Genomic DNA, 23549 nt, shown 5'->3' with positions numbered 1-23549 from the left:
TAAAAGAAAGTCTCACAGCTGACCACTAGAGAGTCAGTGAGGCAACATAAGAATATAGTGGCAAACCTCACTGACACCATATTGAATTCCCTGCTCCCACTGTCTCCAATTAAAGGGCTGATATGTTTAATTCTGTTAGTCCTCTGTCGTTTTATCAGATCCTGCCCCAGTCTGATGTCTTAAGTCCCCGTTGGGTCTGTTTCATCCCATACTGAGCCTCTCTCTCTACTTCAGTATTACTATTTTCATAATTTCACAACTGCTCTTTGTCTCCGGCACTAATTTGAGTTTATTCACTAAAAAGTTCTCTGTCTTTTTTTCTGTCCAACTTTCTCAGATCTATCAGGGTCTGTTAAGTGTCTCCTACAACCTCGGTGACGGGGACTTCAACTTGACAATGCCCTCTTATCGTTTAGACAATGGGGAGTGGCATGAAATTCACTTAGATCGGCATGACAATGAGTTGACCCTGCGTCTGGATGGAGGGGGAGGACGGCGAGAGGTCACGGGATCGCCAGGTCGCAGTCGGGAGATTGTTATTGATCCTGCTGTGGTGATGCTGGGCAACTCATTCCCCTCAGGACACAACAAGAGCTTCCAAGGTGTGCTCCTGAAGCTTAACTCTCCAATGACACATGATGCACATCTCTGGAAATCATATTTCCAATCCATGTTGTACTATACACTGCTATTCAAAAGAGGAATTCTAAGTAATATACAATAAAAATATCAGGGCTGTGAGAAAATTAAAATAATGAATCAGAAATGATCTTTTTCGTCTGTTTTCTTCAAAACAATACAACAGATGCACAATTGCCTCCAGATCTGTCATAACTTGTAAATGTCAAGCAAGCTCAGGTGTCTCATTAAAGTGAGAAGAAAGTCTCTTGTTGAGACTGTCTTCACCTGCTTGAGCAATTGTTTTTAGCCTCTTTACTAATATTGCTGCTAATTCTAAATGAAGAATGAGTTTAAAGAAACACATTTCTGAAAAAAGGTTAAGAAATGCCATTCTAGATCCAAACACATTGTCTAATTTCTGTTTTACCTTGTTCTCTTGTGTTAAGAGAAAACAAACCTGGCACAAACGATGGAACTGGCAAATAAGCATCATGGTGTGAAAACATACCACACTACACAAAGTTGTACTTTCAAAGCAGCACCAAATACAGCTCGCTGATTGTTAACTCGTCTCAGAGTTGTTTAGCAGTCTGTTCAGAGCTTCTCGCAATAGATGGTTACAATAAATGAACTGGTTACAATAAATGAAATGGAGTCAATATGTCAAAGTGTGCATGGTGAGCTATGGACAACTCCAATAAACAATGTAGCATGACATATTGAGCTAACAAAAATGCTGCGTCCCATGGCCAGAAAAATCCAATCACTGAGTTATATCAGAGCACTGTGAAGTAGACTGCCGTTTAACCGCTAATCCAATTTAACTTCAATCAGAGAAAGGACTTAGCCAGCACATGCGCACATCAAGCAGAAGACTCTGTAGAGCTTTATCAGCTAATTCATACAGCAGTTCCTCTATCTGTCATGATTACACCCTATTGTATTGGCAATAATGAAAAATTCATAGGAACGATTAATTCATAATAGCCTCAAATGCACCTTCAGTGTAGAGGGGAAGTACAGCTAGCATAAAAACTGACTACGGGAGGCAAAGGAGACAATGACATGTGACATGAAAGAGAAGAGGAGGTGGAATAGTTCCCTGCGTGCAGGCATGCTGGTTACCCTGAGGCACACACTTTGTGTGTTTATTAAATGGACTCTAAAAGCACTTTTCTTAAAAGCTCAGAATATGAGTGGATCATGTTGAGCTCAGTTTATCTATGTGTGCGTGTGAAGAAGCAAGTGTATGTTATGTAGGTGTAAGAGGAGGATTCACACTTAATGCTATATTTGTACTGTAACATGAAACATGTTGGCTTTTGTTTTGTTTTTCCTTATTTGCACAGGCTGTATGCAGGACCTGAGACTCAATGGGCGGTTTATTCCTCTGGACGGTCAGGCCAGAGAGGGGGTGTCGTTGGTCAGTTCTCAAGGTGTGTCTCTGGGTTGTTCCTCTGATTCCTGCCGGAAAAACCAATGTAGTCCCCCCTTTACCTGCGTGGACCTGTGGAGAATACATGAATGCAGGTACATAAATACACACAGTTGTGGTTAAAAGTTTACTTACACCTTGCAGAATGTTTATTATTTTACCTAAATAATAGGGATCATAAAAAATACATGTTATTTTTTTTATTTTGTATCATCCTGAATAAGATATTTTACTTAATAGATGTGTACATATAGTCCATAAGACAAAATAATAGTTTAATTTATAAAAATGGACCCTGTTCAAAAATTTACATTGCTTTTTTTGTTTGTTTTGTGTTGGTTATTCTTTGAGTCCCATGTTTGTCCTGGACAGTTAAACTGCCCACTGTTCCTCAGAAAAAGTTATCCAAGTCTTACATCTTTGGCATATTTGAACCCTTTCCAGCAGTGACTGAATGATTTGGAGATCCATCTATTCACACTGACAACAACTGAGGGACTCATACGCAGCTGTTAGCAAAGGTTTAAACATCCACTGATGTGCAAGAAGGAAACAATGCATTAAAATATGGGGGGGGGGCTTTTATGGGGGATGAGGAGAAAGTTTTCACCCCCCAAATTGTATTATTATCTTATGGGAAATATGTAAGTGTTCTGTAGCTTCTGAAGGGCAGTACTAAATGAGAAAAAAGGATGAAGATGTGTAAATTTTTTCATTCATTCATATGCACTGCCCTCCAGAAGTTTGGAAACACCTTAGAAAAGTGGGGTTTTGGACAATATTGGCATGAATCCTTCATAATTTGTGATAGTGTTGCACTGATAAGGGACAACACAAACTACGAAAACATATTTAATTACATATCCACCATTAGCAGCTATTAAAGCTCTGCATAATCTGGGCATGCGAGCTGTCAGTTTATTCAAACATTGACTTTGAATTGCCAATCAATTGTTGAAGCTACAGTATTAAGGTGTGCTGACCCAAAAATATTTAAAAAACCTTGGCCAAGTTTAAACCAGTAACCAGGCATCACAGCTGGCAAAAGGGCATGTCTGACTTTGACATATGGAGTTTTGGTCACACTTTATATTAGGTGGCCTTAACTACTATGTACTTACATCAAAAAATAAGTACAATGTACTTATTGTGTTCATACTGTATTGCAAAACACTATTGCTGCTATTGAGGTGGGATACGGGTAAGGTTAGGGACGGGTTTGGTGGTATGGGTTGGTTTAAGGGTGGGTTAAGGTGTAAGGGATGGGTCAACAGTGTAATTATGAATGTAATTACAGAAATTAATTACAGATGTAATTACATATAGGTATTTTTAAAAATATAAGTACAATGTAAAAACATGTATGTACACAATAAGTGCATTGTACCAAATGATTAATTTAAATGTAAGTACATAGTAGTTAAGGCCACCTAATATAAAGTGGGACCGGAGTTTTTGCCTCTGTAGTGGACATTCTATTTTAGTGAATTTCTCTGAGACCTCAAATGTCACAGTTGTAAGTCTGTATGTCCTGTACAGAGCACATTCAGGGCTTTACAGAGATACTAAATGATTGGACGTTTCACCATGACCACACCCTCTCCTAGGTCTTTAAAGATGGCTAAATTTAATTTAGTGAAACATTTTACATCCTTACGGAAATATGATTATATTTTGTAATTGTCATTTAAATCTGAATATTTTTCTAATTGTTTGTTATAAAGCAACATCTCAGGAAAATGTTATGGGTTTTCAAATTCAAATATGACTTCCTGTTATGAAGCAGGACATCATTTCACACATGTCCACTGTGGAGGACACCAGGACTAAAATGATGTTTATTATGCATTTTGAATTGAATGGGAAAATAACATTACAATTGAATGGGAAAATAAATTATATATCTATTTTGTTATTAAATATTAGATATTATTATGAAAATCTGGCCAATTATTACTCCCATTATGACAATTCTTTTTTCAACATGCTGTCCCAACAGCAACACATTAATATGCAAATTAGATACAGTATAGATACACTGTGTTTAAAGGGAAAACCAGTTTATGGAAATTTGTACAGACATATATTGCATAAAACAAAACGGTATATCAAATCATTTTGTTATATATTTTATAACATAGTTGAGAATCATCCTTAAACAAAGTTTTAAAAAAAAAATCCTGAAACCTAAAAATGTATTGGTGATTTAAAAAAAAAATCCCATTGTATTATGCTGATATCGTCCGTATATATATATATATATATATATATATATATATATATATATATATATATATATATATATATATATATATATATATATATATATATATATATATATATGAAGGATGCACGATATTGGATTTTTGCCGATATCCGATATGCCGATATTTTTAAAAATCATTTTGGCTGTTCTTGTATATATTTTGACTTTTTGATATATTTCCTTTTGGTTTGGAAACAACACCAAGTATCTCCTGTACAGAAATTATAAGCAAAATATTTTTAATTTTGGTAAGTTTTTAACAAGAACTTATTTGTTAGAATTAAATAAACCATAATGAAGGTTTTTTTACAGCACGCTGAAGCTTTGAAAATAGCTATAAATAAACCATATATCAATCGCTGCATTTTTTTCCCCCCAGAAAGATGCAAACCCTATTAACATTAATTAACCCTAACATTTTATTTTATTTATAAGATTTAACATTTGTAGATGGTCTAAAGAGTTGTAACAATTCTACAAATCTTTTAGAGCTTATGATTTGTTTCAAAAATAAAACATATTACACATTAATAAAACAATTATTATAGATAAAATTATTTAATTTACAAGTGTCATGTTTGTGATTTTTTTTTTTTTAATGCAAGCTATAGCTTCTGACCTTTAAATCAAAACATACTCATTATTTTATGACATCAGTTACTGCTTAATGTTTAACTGTCTAAATGTTACTTGTGTAGGCTCTTTTACTTTTAATTTAATTAGAAGTAGGCCAACAGCGCCCCATACAGATTAAAACAATTACCGATGGCATTAGGACCCGGGGGATGCTGTCACTGCTGCCGCTGCATGTGCTATTCTGTATGCTCTTTGACAGATTAAATGCAGTGATCCAAAAGAGTGAATCTAATCATCATTCAGACAAAACTTTGCTTCAAGAATGCCACACTTTGTCACACTGCTGACGTGATCTAATCACTAGCACACGCTGAGCACATGTGAGTTAATGTAGTCCTCTTATCGGCAAGACATAATGGCATAATTTTTCATATCGGCCGATGCCGATATTTACATTTAAATCCATTATCGGCCTATTCTGAGTCCAATAATATTGTGCATCCCTAATATATATAATATATATATATATATACTGTATATACTGTATATATGGGTAGTTGACGGATCAATGTGTCCTATGGTGTGACGGAGAAAAAAAATAAATAAAATAAAACAAACTCTAATTTTGAAGATAAACCTCTTTCATGCTAGTTGTAACTTTAAGAATGAAGATATATTTTTTGCTTATGTTATTTGTATATTAACCATGTAAGACACATGCAGTAGGGCATTCAAGCCTTGTGCAATTTGGTTCTGGGGTTGTGTGTCAATACCCCTCAGTCAAAGGCAGATAGGCAGGTATGATATATGTGGGCTGCTCTTCACCCCAGACCTCTCCACTGTCCTCTCTGGCTGTGAGAGCTGTGCAGCTGCTGTGTATCGATTGTGTCTATGATTGTATGTTGTTGTTTGTCTACAGGAATTGCCTCTGACTTGAGTTTTATAAGTGCGCTCGGTGCCGGTCACATTGGATTTCCACACTGTGTGCTTGTGTGTTTTCCCTTGAGATTTTAGAGAGAATGTCAAGATTTTTAGCCACATATTCAGGCAAATTTTGAATTCTTTTAGTGCTCTCTTTCTACGCTGATCTCCTAGGCAAAGAAAAATTCAGCGTGTGATCTTAAGCTTATTTTATTCACACAGGGTTTTAAACGTACCAGATCACTGTGAGCAGTTTTACATTTACAAACGTGTGGATATTTTTAGTTGTACCAAGGAATTTTCCATTGGCTATTGACAAGTGTCTTTTCATTTTCATACCACTAGCAGCACCAAAAAAAATTGTCAATAAAATCAATTATTTAATAATTAAATTAATTTTTTACTGTTTTCATTTTAATGTTGAAGTTTTAATTGCTTTGTTTATTTTGAAATATAATATTTACATCTTTTTTTCCTCATTTTAATTTTTAGTTGTTTTTTTTTTCCTTGTAAAACAGTGTCCTCTAATTTCTGCACCACTAGCAGCACCAAATGATATTTAGTTTTAAATAGTTTCTAAACAGGTTTTCAAATACTACTACCAGAGAAAGTATAAATGTACGCTTCACCATTAATTAAAGAAACAACAAACTTCCAAAACTGAATCATTTATGGAAAAAGGTATCGTACAGGATGTCATCAGTTACTCACATTTATTTATTTATTTTTACACACCGTATATTAATAATTAATGATTTTCTCTCTTTGTCTCCTTCAATCGCAGGTGTCCCCCAGGTCACATGGTCAAGGCGAACTCCACTGGTAAATTCTGCATGTACACGCTCTGTGCCAGCCGCCCATGTCACAGGGGCACTTGTGTGGCACAGTCTCCCTCCAAATTCACATGCCACTGTCCAGAGGGCTACCGCGGCCGGCACTGTGAGGTGACGCTGGCCATCTACAGAGACGACGTGGGCCTCAGTTTCAGCTCCCTCTTCGCCATATGCATCTGCTTTATGGCCCTACTAGGTATCTATCTTCAGCATGTGATTTTTTTAAAAATCACTCTCACTTTCATAATTTTACCAACCTGGTTTGAAATTAATCCTTTGTTTCTGTCTAATTGATTCACCTATGTTATTTTATGGGAATATATCCAATATTAGTGACTATAATATTAATTACTGTCATAATATCAGTGCTTTTGGTGTCGCTACATTGATGAATGGGAGTTGCATTAAGAATGAGCTAATCAGCATCACTACAGGTGAACTTTACAGTTTTAATGAACAGTTTAACTGCAAAAGGACAGTTAATTACTTAATTTTGTTTAATGATAATGTCTCTCAGTCAACACCGATTGTTGTTTTTCTGTGAAAAATTTGTTTCGGTATTAGGCAATTTACTTCAATTACTGGATCAGCCCAGTTTTTCTGTCGCATAAATATTAAATGCTCTTCCTCCTCTGCTGAACCTCATGCATTTTTAAAACTTATTTTGATGGTTGGCACTTCAATATTCTTGCCCTGTGATTATTGGTATGCATTTATTCATATAACTTCTGCTTTTCCCATGTAGTAGCTGTTAGAGTTAGAGGTATATATGTATATATTTCATACATATGCCAAGGTTTCTATCAATCGTGTTCCCATGTGTTGCATTTTACTAGCATTGTCTGACAGCGGTAAAGAACACAGTCTACATAATCAATGATCATGACTGCTGAAACTCATATTAACTCCCTTCATTCTGACATCCTCATCTGCCTGCTTGGTTGCGCTCGGTGAAGCCAAAGGGAACCAAACAATCTTTCTCCTCCTCTCACAGTTTCGTTCCATTATAGATTTGACATGACCTTATTCATTCTCAGCTCCAGTTGCTTTTTAAAGTGTTAATTACTTGATTTGTAGGCACACATTGTGCTGTTTACCCAAGCCGGGCTGGAAATTGAGATCAATGCACTAGGGTTTTGGGCAGAATTTCAATGGTCCCGACCGTCCTCAACTGAATTTAAGTAGCCCGTAAGGTTTTTAACCCCCCCCCCCCCCATATTTTTTTTTCCCTTCTTTGTTTTTCTGCATTCCGTCCTGTCGGTCTGGAACGATTCCAAAAGGAGACGAGCGGCGAGACAGAGAAATATAGTTCTCTCTGCCATATGAAGGGCTTCGGCACAGCATTAAGAAGATTTTTTTTCTTCCTGTAAGGTGGTTAATATGTTTAGCACACCATGCTAACTCTACGCCTCCACCTAACCAGTCAGGCCTCACTCTTCCCCACTGAAAACAGCCCCCTGCTGATTAACATACCATAAACAGAAACGAGGGAAAAGGTCCATCCGTTAAACTGCAGGAGCAGATAATAGGGAAATGTGGTGTGATGGCTCTGAACAGGGCTTGGATTTTTCTTGTATTTGCTACTTTTGAGGGTTTTATTTTGCTATTGTGGTGTCTAAGGGTACATTTACGCAATGACGATGTACTAAAAACGGAAACATTTTACCTTTGTGTTTATCAAGTAGAGACCCCTGTTAACAGAGATCTGTGACAACAACTGTATTATGCATGCCAGGCCAGTAGTTGATGTCACATTGTAAAGAAACTCGACACGAACGCGTAATGTGCACTCATTTTGTTTACACTGAGACAGTAATTGAATCGTTTTACCAAACTTGCACTTTTAAACCCGTTTTCAAAGGTTTGCATTTTCAGGCTTCCAAAACACCATTGCCATGTAAACGAACAGTCAAAATACATAAAATGTTTTCCGTTTTGTCGTATAAATGGCCCCTAAGAGATTATGTGACTGATATGTCTTGTACCTGTTAATTTACAAATCTTGAGAGAATTCAACTCTGGATAATGACTCCACAATGATCATAATTCAATGCAGCATGCTGTCCAGAGAACCCACTGTGGAGAGGCATCACTTGTCCTCTATTACACCTGGATTGTCAAGTATCTTTCTACAGCAGAGCAGATATGCAGATTTGACATTCACACAGTGTAGATGCTCACCTGCGGGAATAACCACCCATCATAACTTCAAAAGATGAACTTGAATGATTATGGTTTATAGTGCTCTTTGACAATCTCTCTCTGTGACTCTCATGGGATCCCTTTTTAATGTCTCTGTGAAAAGTTTCTTTCAGTTAAGAGACTCTCAGCAAAGTGTCAGTACCCCTATCTCCATTTTCCATGCATTTTGGTGATATCTGCTCTGAGATGAAAAAATATGCCCCATAAGACTTTTTATACTTACATTTAGATCTCAGCACTTCTGTGTTTTTCTCATTCAACTAAACCAAGTCTGTCAAATTTTGTCCTTTTATTTTCCACATCCTCATTTTCCTAATCCTTAACCATTTAATATTTGATGTCACAATGTGTTCGAAAGCTGCCAGAAAAGTTTCTTTAATTTGCATTGCAGTTGTCATTTTGAGTGTCCAAAACCAGTTTAAGGTGTGCATAGTAATAATGCTTTGAAGAGCATGTGATTTCTTTGAAATGTTGCAATATGTCAGTTTTGATTTTTGAGAAAATACATACAGACGGTGTGCTGAAGTATTGCATGCACATCACACACATATCTGGCATGTACTTTATGCAAGACTCATTTAGTAAAGCATCTGAAAGCTATACAGATATACTGTCAGAATATAAAGGGATAATTGCAGTATTTTTAAAGTAAATGAGAATTGTGACACTAAACACAGTTTGAAGAAAAGTCATAATGTGAGCCATTTGTTTAATTAGGCACCTAATGAATACAGCTGTCATGTTTTAATGCAAGAAAAGTGTCATGTCTTAAAATACTGAGTGCAATTTATTAACCTGAATTACCTCAGTTACTCAAAGTAAATTGATTGCTCTGACTTAGCTTTTTGTTTTTGGAAATTACAGTCCAATATCTAAATTTAACTAACAAATTTCCCTTTGATTTGAAGTGCTGTGCAGAGATTTGTGGTTCTGAGTTCTAAATTAAACGAACAAATTTACAAAGATGAACCATATAAAATGCTGCCGAGCAACGTCTTGTGTTTTTCCAAGCCTAGAGAGAATGAAGAAAACATTTGTTTTCTATTCAAACTTTTCATCAGCTTCTATTGTTTTTATGTTGAGCAAATAACGCAAATTTTCTGTCTGTACTAACAGTCACACAAAGATTTCTACTAGGGCTGTCAATCGATTAAAAAAATGAACTAATTAATCATATTTTTCCTGAAATTAATTGATTAAGCCCACCTAACGTTAAAGTTTTTAAATATGCTTTTATATTGCAATCATTTCTCATTCAAACACTGCAAATTAATAGAATATTTTTAATATTTGTTTAATGGCATCTTTTTATGATTGGAAGCGATTATCAATGATATCAATACTACTGATGACTCTAGGAAATTGTTATTTTTCCCCCTATTATTTAACTATTGACTGAAACTAAATAAAGCTACTAAAGTTATTGATTTCCTCTTTTTTTGTTTTTTGATTAACAGACATCACAGAAGCTGGGTTATTATATTATTCAGTTGCTATTATATTATCAGTTGCTAAGAGCTGCAGCTGCCAAATGTGACACAGATTTGACACGTATGCTCATAGTTTCATTTGCTCTTTAATATGAAATGATACAGGCTACAGCGCGCCCCGCCGTATCTGTGCATGCAATTGAAGAGCACATGCTACGTGAACAGTATAACGGCTGACAGGACAGGAAAACTCATTTTTACTGACATACTGTATGGCCTGAAACATTTCATCTGGCCGCAGTTCACTATTGTTCTGATGCTCTCATGTCACCTGCAAAATATCCATGCTCATTTGACTAGCGCCTAGTGGAGAGCACATCGGAAAAGTCTCCCATTTGATGTGGTTATAAAGATGCTAAAATAAAGAAATTAATTGCCTGCATTAACACGCTAATTTTAACAGCACTAATTTTATTAAGATATTATTTAGCACCTTTATTAAGGTTTTTCGTGGCTTGTCAATACATGTAGTTGAGTTCAGGTTTTTCTGTCATTGTGAGGACAGCTGGTCCATAATGTAGGTAAATCCAGACAGACACAAAGTCAAGTCAGTGCAAACATGCTGGATTGTTTATTTGATCTTCTGTTGAGGCTTCAGGGCATTGAAGGCCGAGTAGTGGTGAGCTTCAAATTCTGTGCGTGTGTGTGTGGGGTGTGGGGGATGTGGATGAAGGAAATGGAATAGTATGTGATAGTATGTAACCTTTATTATTATTATCGTGTTTCCCTGGTGTACGTGTGTAGATTAGTTCATGTGATGATAGCAGTAAATGTCAGAATCATATGCTCATACTGATTTGAAGCATTTGAAGGTGGAGAGTGTCTGCAGGGACCTTATATGGATTGTTTCCAGAAACGTTGAATGAAAGTGTGAAAAAGTGACTAAGTGGTCATCACATGGTTTTATATATTTCAGATCCCGATCTGGATATTCTTTAACTGGATTGCATTTACACCTGCATTCTATTGTGCCTCAGGTGTGATCTGATAAAGAACTAAAATATTGATTGGATATTGTTTATTAAATGAGGAAACCTGATAGTGAGACTGTTACTTTCGTACAGTGTTACACTCTGACTGTTTTTATATTTTACTGACGTATAAAAATAGAGCATGACGGAACATTAACAACCCACTTTGTCAAAGTGGCGGATAATTATTATATGTAGCACAATCTTTGTGTTACAAATTACTTGTATGCAGATTATCTAATGTGGTTAGAATTTGTAATCCGATCACGTAAGAAAAATAGCTGCAAAGCGTAGGCAATAGAGAGAGAACAGTGCTGCGTTTCCCCAAAACCTTCTTAACGCTACGTCGTTCTTAAGTTGTACCTTAAGCGGTACCTTATCGTTAATACATGTTTCCCGAAACATTCTTAGTTAAGTATACCTTCTGTAAGTCATTATTTCGTAAGGTTGTTCTGGACCACTCTTAGCTATACCTTAGCGCTGTTTACAGTTCACTCCGCTAGTGGCCACCACAGTGCAAAAAGCTTCTTCACATTTCAGTCGATACGATTGTAATTCTGGGGCAAGACAAAGTGCAGAACCATATTTATGTTCGATATCAACATCTTCAGCACCACCACCATGGACAGCACCTGCTAACGTCGCACGCAAGAAGGTTTACCTTAAGCAACACCCTAAGGTATAGTTCGGGGAACACCTAGGAAAGGTAAACCCCTAGTTAAGGTGTACCTTTAGAGTCTTCGTAGCAGGCTAAAAGACACCATTATCGGGAAACACAGCCCAGAAACATAAGAAAAGAGAAGCAGGAGTAAAGTTTTCATATGTGGTCTGAGCGACCAGATGCATTTACACTTGGGCAAGACTCCTGAGGTTTGAGTGACTGGATAGTTATGTGATTAGTTAATAAATTATCCCCAAATTGTGGTAAAGATAGTAAGTGAAAAAAGGTTAAAATATATAGGAGACCATGCAAATGAGAACAGACAGATGAACACAAAAATCTTGACTGTAGAGCAAAGGTTAACTAATTTTTAGTTTCCTGATTTATCTTTTCTTCCTCTTGCCTTTACTGCTTTCTCATCCTTTGTGATTTTCTGTATGGCAAAATAAATTCAGGGCCTCTTTTGGAGAGTGTCAGTGCTATTAAGTTAATAATCACATATATTAAATGGATGAACAATGTGTTTCATTTAATAAAACCGAATGGTTTGCCTAGACATTGATTTATTGTGTTTTCCTTGAGAAACACAATAAATGTAATGACCATGAGAAATCATCATTAACGTGTTCTGTTCCAGTGTTTATCAGAAACCTTGATATATATTTAAACAGCTCTATTCAGGCTTTGCTATATGTGAATCGCCTGAAAAAAAAAAAAAAAAAACATTTCTCCACTGGCTAAAGGTCTGTTATCTTTAGAATTTCAGTTTCACATTGAGGTGTGCATTCATTCCATAGCAGAAATAGAAGAGATGCCTGAATGTCTTTCTATATTGCAGTGTTCATCATCTCTGCTGTGGAGATTAGAATGCTGGGCTGGTCTTGAGCATCCTGAGAGGGGTCTGAAGGGTCAGATTGGAGGGTCATGTGATCGATGAAGCAGGCAGCGAGGAGACAGAAGGCTTGTCTGGAATCAGATGAAGAAGCCTCTCACTCAATATCAACCACACAAGATGCATTCAAAAAATGACTGTGAAAAGTTACACTGTTAGAAAGACAGAAATAGAGTGCGAGGGAGCAAAGTGGCGTTTAGGTCATTTTTAAGGCATATTAATGAAAACGACCATTTTTAGACAGAAATGGCAATTAAATGAGTCACATTTGGCAATGAATAAGGGATCAAATTAAATAAATTTCAGCCTTTTTTTCATCGAGTGCCCGGACAGTCTGACAGTTTAATAATGGTCTTGCAAGACTCTTAAAATTGCAAGTGTGAAACATTTTTCAGTGTCGTTTTTACACAAGTTCTGTATATCACACATATGCCGCAGTTTTCTGAAGGCATTTTTTTTTTGCAAATGATCTCAGTTGGATAGACACACTCCGTATGGCTTTCTGCACATCTTGTCATCATCTTCTACAAAGCTATACAACAGCACATGCCATATGTTAGAACAGAAATGCTATTCCTTCACCAAGAATGATTATTCTGTTTGCAAATGAGACATTTCACCAAACAGTTAGGGTGAATTTGATTACGAAGACTCTCCAACCTCACAATTGAAATCTTGAACTCTGTTCATTGCATTGATTGAAGGACAAAACCGAACTAAAAACGTCTTTTCGCTCCAAGCATCTGCCTTTCTTTCGTGGTGACACTGCGTGACGAATTTTTAAAAAGAGCCGATATTTGATGTGCAGGTGTGTGTCGCAGTTACCAGCGAGGAATGAGATTGTGTGGTGCCAGAGTGCGATTTTCAGTCTTGTTAAGAGATATCGGTGTGGAATTGTGCTGCGAGGCTTTCAGTTATGTGCACAAATCCTTTAGATTAATCCAGAAGCAGTTATCAAGCTCTGACATGGCCATTATGAGATCTTCTCGCAGACATAGTGCTTTTCCTTGCCTCTTTATGGTCCCTTTGCCACATGTCAGGTTCTCACGTCTTGGTAACTTAAAAGTCTAAAACTGGAATTATTTACGAGGTCAACTCGTTGCAACACACGCATAATATCCCTGCTGAGGTAATGAAGTGGAAGCAATTAGGCGATCTCATTTCATGTGAAGCAAGGAAGGGAAAGAGAAAATTTCAGAAGATCTGGCAATTGAAAGAGATGAAACACAAAAAGCTATCACACAAAAGAAGGTAAATGGAGAAGAGATCTGAATCGAAAAGAGAGAGACAGAGAGAATGGAGTGTTGGCAGATTGAAGTGTACTGGGCATTCGATAGCAAGATAATATACTCTAAAGGTCAGAGTGGTGCCAAGCAGGATTGATTCAGCGAGCTATACTTGACACAAGCCTCAGCGCTCTCTGAAATAATGTGTGTGGCAAATCAAGGCCATGTCTACAAAGTCGTCATGCTGACATCAAGCCACCTTAGTGCCAGGGAAGCACGACCTGCGGGATGCTCCAGGCAATGTGCTTTCACAGGCCGGCTCGCCTAAAAACAGTTCACCCTGATCTGGGAACAGGGTCAGCGCTTCCTGCAGATTGTAATAGGCTAAGGTTATCGTTGATCAAACGATCAAGGTAATTCTCAACCACTCTCTGTTTCCCCGCAGTGCTGCTGTTGGGGATTTTCCTGTACACACGCTGGCGTAGCTATAAGGGGCTGAAGGAGGGCGTATATCACGTGTCTGCACACCATGACGGATGGGAGGACATTCGAGAGAACGTGCTCAACTATGACGAGGAGGGCGGAGGGGAGGAGGATCAGGTGAGCGCATGACTTCTGTTTCAAAATTGATTTCAGATCACAGGTCAGAGAATCTGACGCCTGCTTCTGACACAGGAGGACAAGCGAGCGCTCAAAGTTACTATGACAACTTGTACAGGTTGTCATGTGTCCCCATTGCAGCGAGGCACCCTTGTCAGTTTGTCTCTATGACAACCTCTAACATTTAAAAAATGCACTCTGATGCTGATGACAAGTGGCTTTGCTGAGCACCGAGAGAAAATGCGACAACTCGTTTTTTTTTAAATGTGGCTTTTTATTTCCAGAAACCCACCTAACAAGAGGTTTGGGGTGTTTGATGTAATGGCCTGCTCCTCTGAGCTATCTGAAGTATGTGGGTGTAGATATGTTGCAGGATCTTTTATTCTCATATCTGCCATGCATAAAATCCTGTTACATGATTATCAGATGCATAGTGGTGCTCTGATCCTCTCCATCTGATGAGGCTTCACACATCTCCCTCATCATGTAATCAATTACGCCCACACCCGTGTCACCCACATCTCCCTCTCTGTCTGTCTTCCTCCTCCTCCTCTTCGTCTATTTTTTCCTCAAGGGGCATTAAATGTTTTTTCTTCCTCCCCCGAGAGCTGCAGTGCTAAATAACGAGAGGAATCATCCTCGGTGGAATGGGATTAATGTTGACGCTCAATGGGAGAAGGGGACCGGTGTCTTGTTTTGTTGCATTGACTGAGTGTGTAATGCCGGGCTGTGATCTTCACTGCGTCTGTCAGGATTCTTCCTCTCAGGTGCAGGAAGAAGCACACAAAGGTTTTAATCAGAATGCGGCGGATTAATGCCATTAACAGGTTGGGGCATAATAAATTACATGATGAAGTAGTACAGACAAGCAGCTTATTTTCTCAGTGAGCCTTATTAGTCGTGGCAGTTTTTGTGGCAGACGTTGTTGTTATTACACCAGTTCCTAAATGTAATGGCACGTTATGTAATGCTGATGATCTTGTTATTTGTCAGCGCTTTATGCATTTCATTTCCCCCTCTCTCGCTCCCCCTTCAGAACGCCTATGACATGGCAGAGCTCCAGAAGTCCCTGCAGCCCAGCCCGGCCCAGTCGGTGCAGTACAGCCGATCGCGAGCCATCCACCACCACCCTCCCTCCCAGCAGCAACAGCAACACTTTTGCCAGCCTGACCCCCCCTCCAGAGCGGGCACGGCCACCACCACCTCCTCGGGAACAGCCACTGTCCGTAGGGACGTACCCCCCTGCCGCTCTCCGGCTCAAGGCCAGACTGCAAATCCCAGCCGAGCAGCCCAGCTGGCCCGCAAGAGCTTGTCGTTCTCCAGCCAGGACCTGGCCCGCTACCTGTGTGAAATTATCCGTGATGCCGACCAGCACCCAGAGACGGCGCCCTTCGACTCGCTGCAGGTCTTCTCCACTGAGGGGGGCGGCTCGCTGGCCGGGTCCCTGAGTTCCTTCAGCTCCGCTGGGCTGGAAGAGGGAACTGCGGCGGGTCACGAGTGTTTGAAAGAGTGGGGGCCACGCTTCGAGAAGCTGAAAGCCCTCTACGAGCGGGCCGAGGGCAGCGACCTCTAAGGAACTGCTGGGAAGAGTTCCTGCAGCGCGAGGAGAGGAGGGAGACCACTAAAGACTAAAAACCAGAGGGATTTTTCTTACGCTGAAAATTCCTATGCTTTGGCTTTCTCTGGATGCATTACTTCATGCGAGACACTCCCTCTCCGTATGGAGGCGGGTGACATTTTGGACTCTCAATGAGCAGCAAAAGGGAAGTGCTAATCCAGGACACAGCAAGTTGTGGTCATGGCAGATTTTAAGACCAGAATGGCATCTTTATTAAAGTGACTTGCGGATGACATTGATTTTAGTGGAACCATTTGTTGTCTTTGTGACCATCACTGGCAGAGCGCTTTGGACGTGGTCTATGTGTCTGTATGGTCTATATGTTCTTAAATAAAAAAAGACAGGAAGAAAAATAAACTGCCACGCTCAGAGGAAGGGGTTTGTCCTCCTTCATGGGCCGCATTCTGAAATCAGTTTGCCACTTGTTCTGTCAGGTGGCCACTTGTGTTCATCAATCATAACTTCATACTTGGATACTGTTGATTTTTTTTTTCTATTTGCTCAGCCCTCCACTTAGATTCTATTCACTCGGATGCGAGGATGAAAGAGACTGTCTGCGGGAAAAAAAGGCCAATAAAAACTGAAGATGTGTGAAAAACACTGAGGAAAATGAAACAGAAAGCAGCCTTATTGTTTGGCATTTTAGGAGACATTCCTTGGGAATACAAATTGTGTCCTCTCTTTCTAGCCAAAAAGGAGTTAAGGAATGGCTGGAATACAAATGTGGCTGAGGGACAAGGCTGAGTGGCTGGCGTGAGATGGAAGTTTTCTGTAGCTGAAAACTATCAAAAACTCTCTTGGCTCTCACGCTTTGCTGAGCGGTAGCGATCAGAGTCTGCCAAACTAAAGTATAGTCATTAAGACAAATGAACGAATGTGTGTGCTTTTCCATGCGATCAACTCAAACGTGATATTGAACACTGCTGGAGGAGCTTTCAGCACTGGAGTGAGCTTACAGTCCAGTTTGCTTCCTTTTGAAAGTATCGTATTATTAACCAAACCAGCTTACCCAACTGTATCATCATTTCCTGTTCTACTATAAATAACCCCTTGTATCCCATCACATTATTCGGCACTGCAGTGAAAGAAATGGGCCTCGGCACCAGGTGCATTCAGGGAGTGGCAGGCCAGCGGTTTCAGACCCTGAGCACCTCCCATGTAACATGTCTAATGGGCTTGTGAACGCATGTGGTGAGGCTGCATGGGGTGAAGGAAAAGCAAGGCAAGCTTGCGTGCGCGCAAATGGAATAACTAAAAGTCTCCCCCCGTGAGGCCTCACATGCCAACCTTGTATTTTATGCATTTTAAGGCAATGTTTTTTGCCCCCCTTTTATCATTTCGATTATTTATATTTTTTCCGGAGAATGCCGTATGTGGAGCATGACAGGCTGGCTGAGGAGAGTGGAGCGAGTAGGAGTGTGTTAAAAGACATCAGAGTGCTAATCCTAATGTGAACTGATCGCTCACTGTCATGCTGTGAACCAAAGGATCATGGGAGTTGGAAAACTCGATGGAGAAGTCGTCACTCTTATTACGGATCTCAAAAAGTGCCAATATTTCCAAAGGCAGCAACAAGAGTATAAAAAAAGGTTTTCAAGTCAAAGCTAAGAAATATAGCTGGAAGTGCAATGCTTGCCATTTCATAGAGTTAAAAAGAGGCCAACGGGATTGGCGCTTGGAGTGATCCTTGTAACGGGATTGGGGAGGATCCAGCGCGAGGTGAGAGTATTCATGAATGAAGCATGATGGACTCTGTCTTTGAATCAGAAATCCTTATCTTATGAAACCAATTCCTCTGAAATTTTGAACCAAGGCCACCTGTTTATTTGTGTGGTGAATATATACAGTACTCTATTTTGTGAAACAATGTTTTTACCTCATTTGTGCATATCAAAAAGTAACTGCTTTTTGAAAAAAAAATATATATAAAGGGATCTAATTCTGTTTAAAGCTCGTTTTTTTCATGTATTATTCAATCCTTCTTTAAGTTGGTAAAAGTATCTTGACATTTTGTATTTGCATCCTTTAAAATAGTTTTTTCTTTCTGAATAAATGGAGTTCTTCTGTTACGGTTTCAATTATATTTCAATACCACTGTTAAATACTGCTATATTCAAATGAAACAGCAGGGTTTCAAGTCTCTTGATGAATAAGTGGTCTATTTTATGTGGAAACGGAGCTGTAATTAGTTTGGGATAATGCAAAACTTGAAATGAGATCGGCCTAAAATCTCTGACCTGTATTCATCAAAATGCCTTCGTGATTTGACTTCAAATGACAGAAGTCCTTTTGTAGTAACAGATCTGCAGCATCCACCATACAAATCTGCTTTAATACAAAAATGGAAACGAACACTGAACATCCAAAAACAAATCAACACTTTTGACACAAATGGGAACAATCCATCTGCGTGCAATACCACAGTAACAAACTAGTGCAATGAACCGTACCAAAGAACTCTTACAGATAAACAATGTCAGCATATGAAATCAAAGCACACAGCTCCATAAAGATCATTGCCTGAGGAACAATGTGTTGTGACAAAGATGTTGTGTGAAGCAAAGGTTTACATGAAAGTCGTGTGACAGGTAAGATAACAACAACTGGTTCACCATATTATAATACAATCACAGAATGTCACAGAGGAGCCTTCGTGCTAAAAACCAAATTTACCATGTTTATCTTTAAACACTTTAAAGTTATTCAAAACGGTTTTGTACATCTGTACAAAGATATTCATCCAAAATCCTGGGGAAGAAAAACATAGCAGCAAACATTGACGGTAAAGGTATTTTGGTAGCACTTGAGGCCACTCATTTGAAGGTTTTTTGAATGCATTAATCGTTAGCGCAGCAGAGCTTATCCAAAAATGGAAAGGCACTTTCATACACTGAAGGCTCTTCCTTTAGAGCTCAAGATGGAAAAAATTGCATCATAACATTGCTGATCATTCAATATTTTTAACCACGTTAAAAAAGACTCAAACTGAATATTTCAACTAAACTACAACTTCACAATTCAGGATTAAGGAAATGTGATGGGATATGTCTAACCTTTAATAACACTTCAGCTGTTATTCATCCTAAAACATACTAAATTTAATGACACTGTTTACAATGTCAAATGTCTAAACCATTTTTAACCCCTATAGTGTCAGTGATGGCCTCCTACTTACACAACTAATGCACAAAACATATACAGTAAAGTCTAAAAGAATAACAAAAACTTTTTTGAAACATAAGTCACTATTTCTAGGTCAAAGTAAATTTTATGGCATTTATTATGACTAAGATTATTTATGGCACTTGCTTTTTTTTTCCCATTTCTTTTTTTTTTTTACACAGCCAATCAGCAGGATGTGGCCCAACTCGACACCAGCCAACAGTTTGGCAGATTTAAAGACAACATTGCCACAGTCACTAATTACCCCAAACTGCTCTTGTGAATTCCAATTACAAAGCATTGTTAAGAAATTGTCATTTCCTCATTTCATTTTGTTGGAAGTACGACAGGAATGAGGCTGTGAAAGCAGTTGTTCCATCTTTAGTTCACATTGTGTGTGAAAGAGCATAAATGTGTGTTTGGTGGAAGGGCACGTGTCGAAAGAGATGCAATGATCAGAGAGAGAGAGTGAGGGGTGCGACCGACTATGAGAAAAAGAGCTTTTCCTCCCATCTCTCCACGTTAAACTTGAGCTCCTGTTGCGGCAGACCGGCTCAGAGCAGATTTACACACACAAACACGCACCAAATCATCTAGTGCGTGCTGGCTCAATCAGGCATCTCTCCAATCTCTCTCATGCACACAGCTGCACACACACACACACACCTGCTACTATCACACACTCATTGAACATTCCAGATGGGGCGTTCATCCATCCAGTGAAGGTGGGCGACTGCTGTTGAGGAACGAGCATTACGGACCATTCTCAGCTTTGTTTTTCTTCTTGAGTTTCTTGAGTTTGTACACGTGAAATGTCTTGTTTTTGAACACTCGTGTGAAGAGGGTTGAATACGGAGGCATGTCGCTCTTAATAGCCTCACAAAAACGCGGGTGAGTTGCCAGGATGAGGTCCGGCTCGTTTTCACCTGGACCGTCCATGATCTGTAATAAAATCACATACCACAAATCGGTTTTGAAATGGTGCTTCTTTTCCATAAGCTGATATTTCTCTACAGTGAAAACTACAGGGCAGGTTCTCAGATGAAGAAGAGTCTCAGTAGCATTCTTTTAAAGAGCATTCCACTTCTTTATCTTTCAAATCTTAGAGAAATTGTGCCCTGAGGTTTTTTAAACATTTACTTTGAGATGTATTCCCAAATTAACAGAAATGCCTTGAAATGCTGCTGTGAGATCATTTAAGCACCCAGAGATAGAAAGAACTGCCACCCATGGGAGAGATCAGAGCGAAAAAAAATAATAATAATTAAATAAAAATATCCCACACAACACATGGCTGTTTCTGGGCTATCGGTATTGCATATACACTCCTTTGGTAATTCTGTCTGCAATTAGCAAGCTTTAATTAAACCAGATAGGTTTAATCAAGGTTAAAATAACATATGCAGACAGAACATGTTACAAGAGTCAATCTTATACAAACTGCTGGAGGCAGACTGAGGAAAGGAATCTGCTGCATCAAACGAGTAAGCGAGTGAGGCTCTTTCACTGGCTGCTCGACGTCGGATCAGAGGAGCAAGTGAGGCAAACTTCTGTGAGATCTTTCAAAGGCATGGCATTCACCTCAGACACATGAATGACAACTGCTGACAAGCTATTTTCAGTGGGAGCTTTTTGCCAGGATGTGTTTTTTCCTTCTTTTTTAAAGCTGACGTGTGCACAGACATTACACAAAGTGCTGCAGCTTAGAAGTTGGAAATGTAGCTTTTGTCACATATTATGCACAACTGTAATCAACTACAAAAGAACAATCAAGCTACCCAAGCAAAAACCTCACTTAAGCTAGATTGCGCACAGGGTGAAACAGTATTTAATAACTACGAGCTGTGGGTGAGTGAGAACAAGATGATGTGACAAAATGAAAAATGTAAGCATAAAATTTACACAAAACAGTTATAGACATTTTATGTGAGAAATGAAAACACCTCAGAGAGCTGAAGAGATTTCCAATATAAAAATAATCCAACAAGACTAGTGAGTTTAGCATCTAACCCAAATTATATTTGTTTATAGCAAAGGGCAAAGTTGTTAGTTTTAGCTACGGAAAAAGTGTCTGGTTCTTGCAGAGAAACTTTCATTTAAATGGAACGAGTGTGGTGTGTGTGGGCATGAACTGGAGATGTTGTATGTGACCTACATGTCCGTTTGCCAGGTCTAGCAGGTCCCTCAGCCTACAACCACGGCTGTGCCTGCGCTCGTAGCAGATGCTGTCCTCCAGTACGATGTAGTCCGCTCCAACCGAACAGAGAACTTTATGAACCTCCTCAGCAGACTGACGCGCATAGATCTGATATACCTGCAGGGAATGAAAAGGGCAAAGACGGGAGAAAGATATATATTGGGTGCTGTAGCTTAGAGGTTAAAGGCTGCAGTTTCATTGTTGTGTTGTAAAAAGTCCAAGAGAGAAAAAAAAAAGTATACTTGTATAAAAGTCTACTTGGCACGACAAAAGTTAGCAGACACTTGCACAATGACACAAATTTCGACATTTCAGAGAAGAGCAGACACGGATATATATATATATATATATATATATATATATATATATATATATATATATATATATATATATATATATATATATATATATATATATATATATTCTTTTTTTTTTTTTAATTGAGACATCTCGAAAGAGAACTTTGTCTTAACACAAACAGTTGAGAGAATATCAGATGCGTATCAATAATATTGGACCTGTGCATTAGGTCCTAAAGTGACAGCAGTCTAACATACCTGCTACTGTCTGTCTTTGTTTCTTTATTAAAAGTGGTTTTATTTCATTTAAGATGTCACAACAGTTAAATATGTTTATGTATTGCATGTTCAACAGATGTTTTCTCTAGAACCTATGAGTTAGAAATTTCTAAAAAAAATAAAAATAAAAAAAAAGCTTTATGCATTAATTAAACAAATGCATTGATTTAATTAATATAGCTAAAACTGTTAGATCAAAATTTGCTGTCAGAATTAACACTGATTTGGAGGATCACTGTTTGGCGCATGCTAATTATGTCACTGTTGGAAGGGCCAAGTTGTGGAAATATCACTGCTTTATTGCTTTTTAAACTTACACAGTTTACAGTTATTAATAAACACACAATTAAATATTTGTGCATAAAAAGAAGGCAGTTAAACATTTAGTCATTTTTTGCCATTTTCGTAATAGATCAAGCAGAAAAATGTGTAGTAGTATGTGTAGAAAAATATGAGTAGTGCATACACAGTTTCACATACCATTAAATATATATTTACAGTATTTCAACTAATGGAGCAATATGGCAGCATGTGTTAAGCATATGTTAATGTGACGCTATGTTAAAGTTTGACATTTCCGTATATCACATGGAGATGCAGTTCAATGTGGCAGAAAGGTTGCGGTAGACTTTGGTTTTCGGTTAAACTGTGGTTTTTGTGCACTTTTTATTAGCAGATGTTGACAGACTATAACAACTAAAACTCATTTCCTCATGAGCCAAAGATGCATACTATACAGAGAAGAGAACAGAACACTGATGAAATCCATGGCAACTGACCAAACAACATTACTTTTACAACATTGGAAAAATGTATTATGGATTCATAATATATAAAATGTAAAAAAATATAAAATATTATATTGTGTGGATGCAAAAAAATCATTGCATTGCATTTATGTTGCATTTTCTCAAATGAGGCAATAAGCACCTCATCACCTCAGTCTGATGAGAAAATAATCAACATTGCAAATATCAAATATTATCCAGTATCAACAACAATGTTCAAAGCAATATGAACTTTGCCTCTGTTTCAGGAAAGCTGCCACCTCTTGCTGTGACTGGTTGATCACAATGTGTTTCTGTCAATGCCCACCTCTCATGCTTGCGATAGGTCCACAAATCATCATAAATGGGTATAATTGGTGGAAATGAATGGACTAATTACAAAGTGCACATCTCACCAACTCAGATATTATCACTTTGGTCATATATGAATTGAAAACAATGAACACGATCATGACAGAGCCAGTTATTAACTAGCATTCAGCTTAGATAAATCAAAGCAGCATGCGACTCTA

At 38.3% G+C, this 23549-nt stretch overlaps 2 protein-coding genes across 3 annotated transcripts in view; one reads left to right on the top strand and one right to left on the bottom strand.

Moving 5' to 3' along the window:
• LOC306844052 (neural-cadherin-like) overlaps positions 1–16267 on the top strand; it is a gene marked incomplete at both ends in the record, with an annotated part of 265863 nt that extends 249596 nt beyond the window's left edge. Inside the window, 5 exons of the mRNA XM_079375899.1 lie at positions 338–602; positions 1971–2151; positions 6604–6848; positions 14540–14694; positions 15731–16267. Coding sequence (XP_079232025.1) covers positions 338–602; positions 1971–2151; positions 6604–6848; positions 14540–14694; positions 15731–16267 — 1383 coding nt within the window. The remainder of the gene's footprint in view (positions 1–337; positions 603–1970; positions 2152–6603; positions 6849–14539; positions 14695–15730) is intronic.
• Positions 16268–18603: 2336 nt separating this feature from the next.
• The window catches only part of LOC306880759 (protein C-mannosyl-transferase DPY19L3-like), a 34717-nt gene continuing 29771 nt past the window's right edge, over positions 18604–23549 (bottom strand). For both annotated transcript variants that reach the window (XM_079434500.1, XM_079434501.1), the window contains exons 18-19: positions 21630–21788; positions 18604–20416 (exon numbers count right to left, since the gene is read on the bottom strand). In XM_079434500.1, the coding sequence (XP_079290626.1) occupies positions 20228–20416; positions 21630–21788 (348 nt within the window). In that variant the 3' untranslated portion in view covers positions 18604–20227. The remainder of the gene's footprint in view (positions 20417–21629; positions 21789–23549) is intronic.

The sequence above is a fragment of the Barbus barbus genome, assembly GCF_936440315.1.
Source record: "Barbus barbus genome assembly, chromosome: 2".
NCBI classification, from domain to species: domain Eukaryota; kingdom Metazoa; phylum Chordata; class Actinopteri; order Cypriniformes; family Cyprinidae; genus Barbus; species Barbus barbus.
This window is presented reverse-complemented; position numbering and strand designations above follow the sequence as displayed.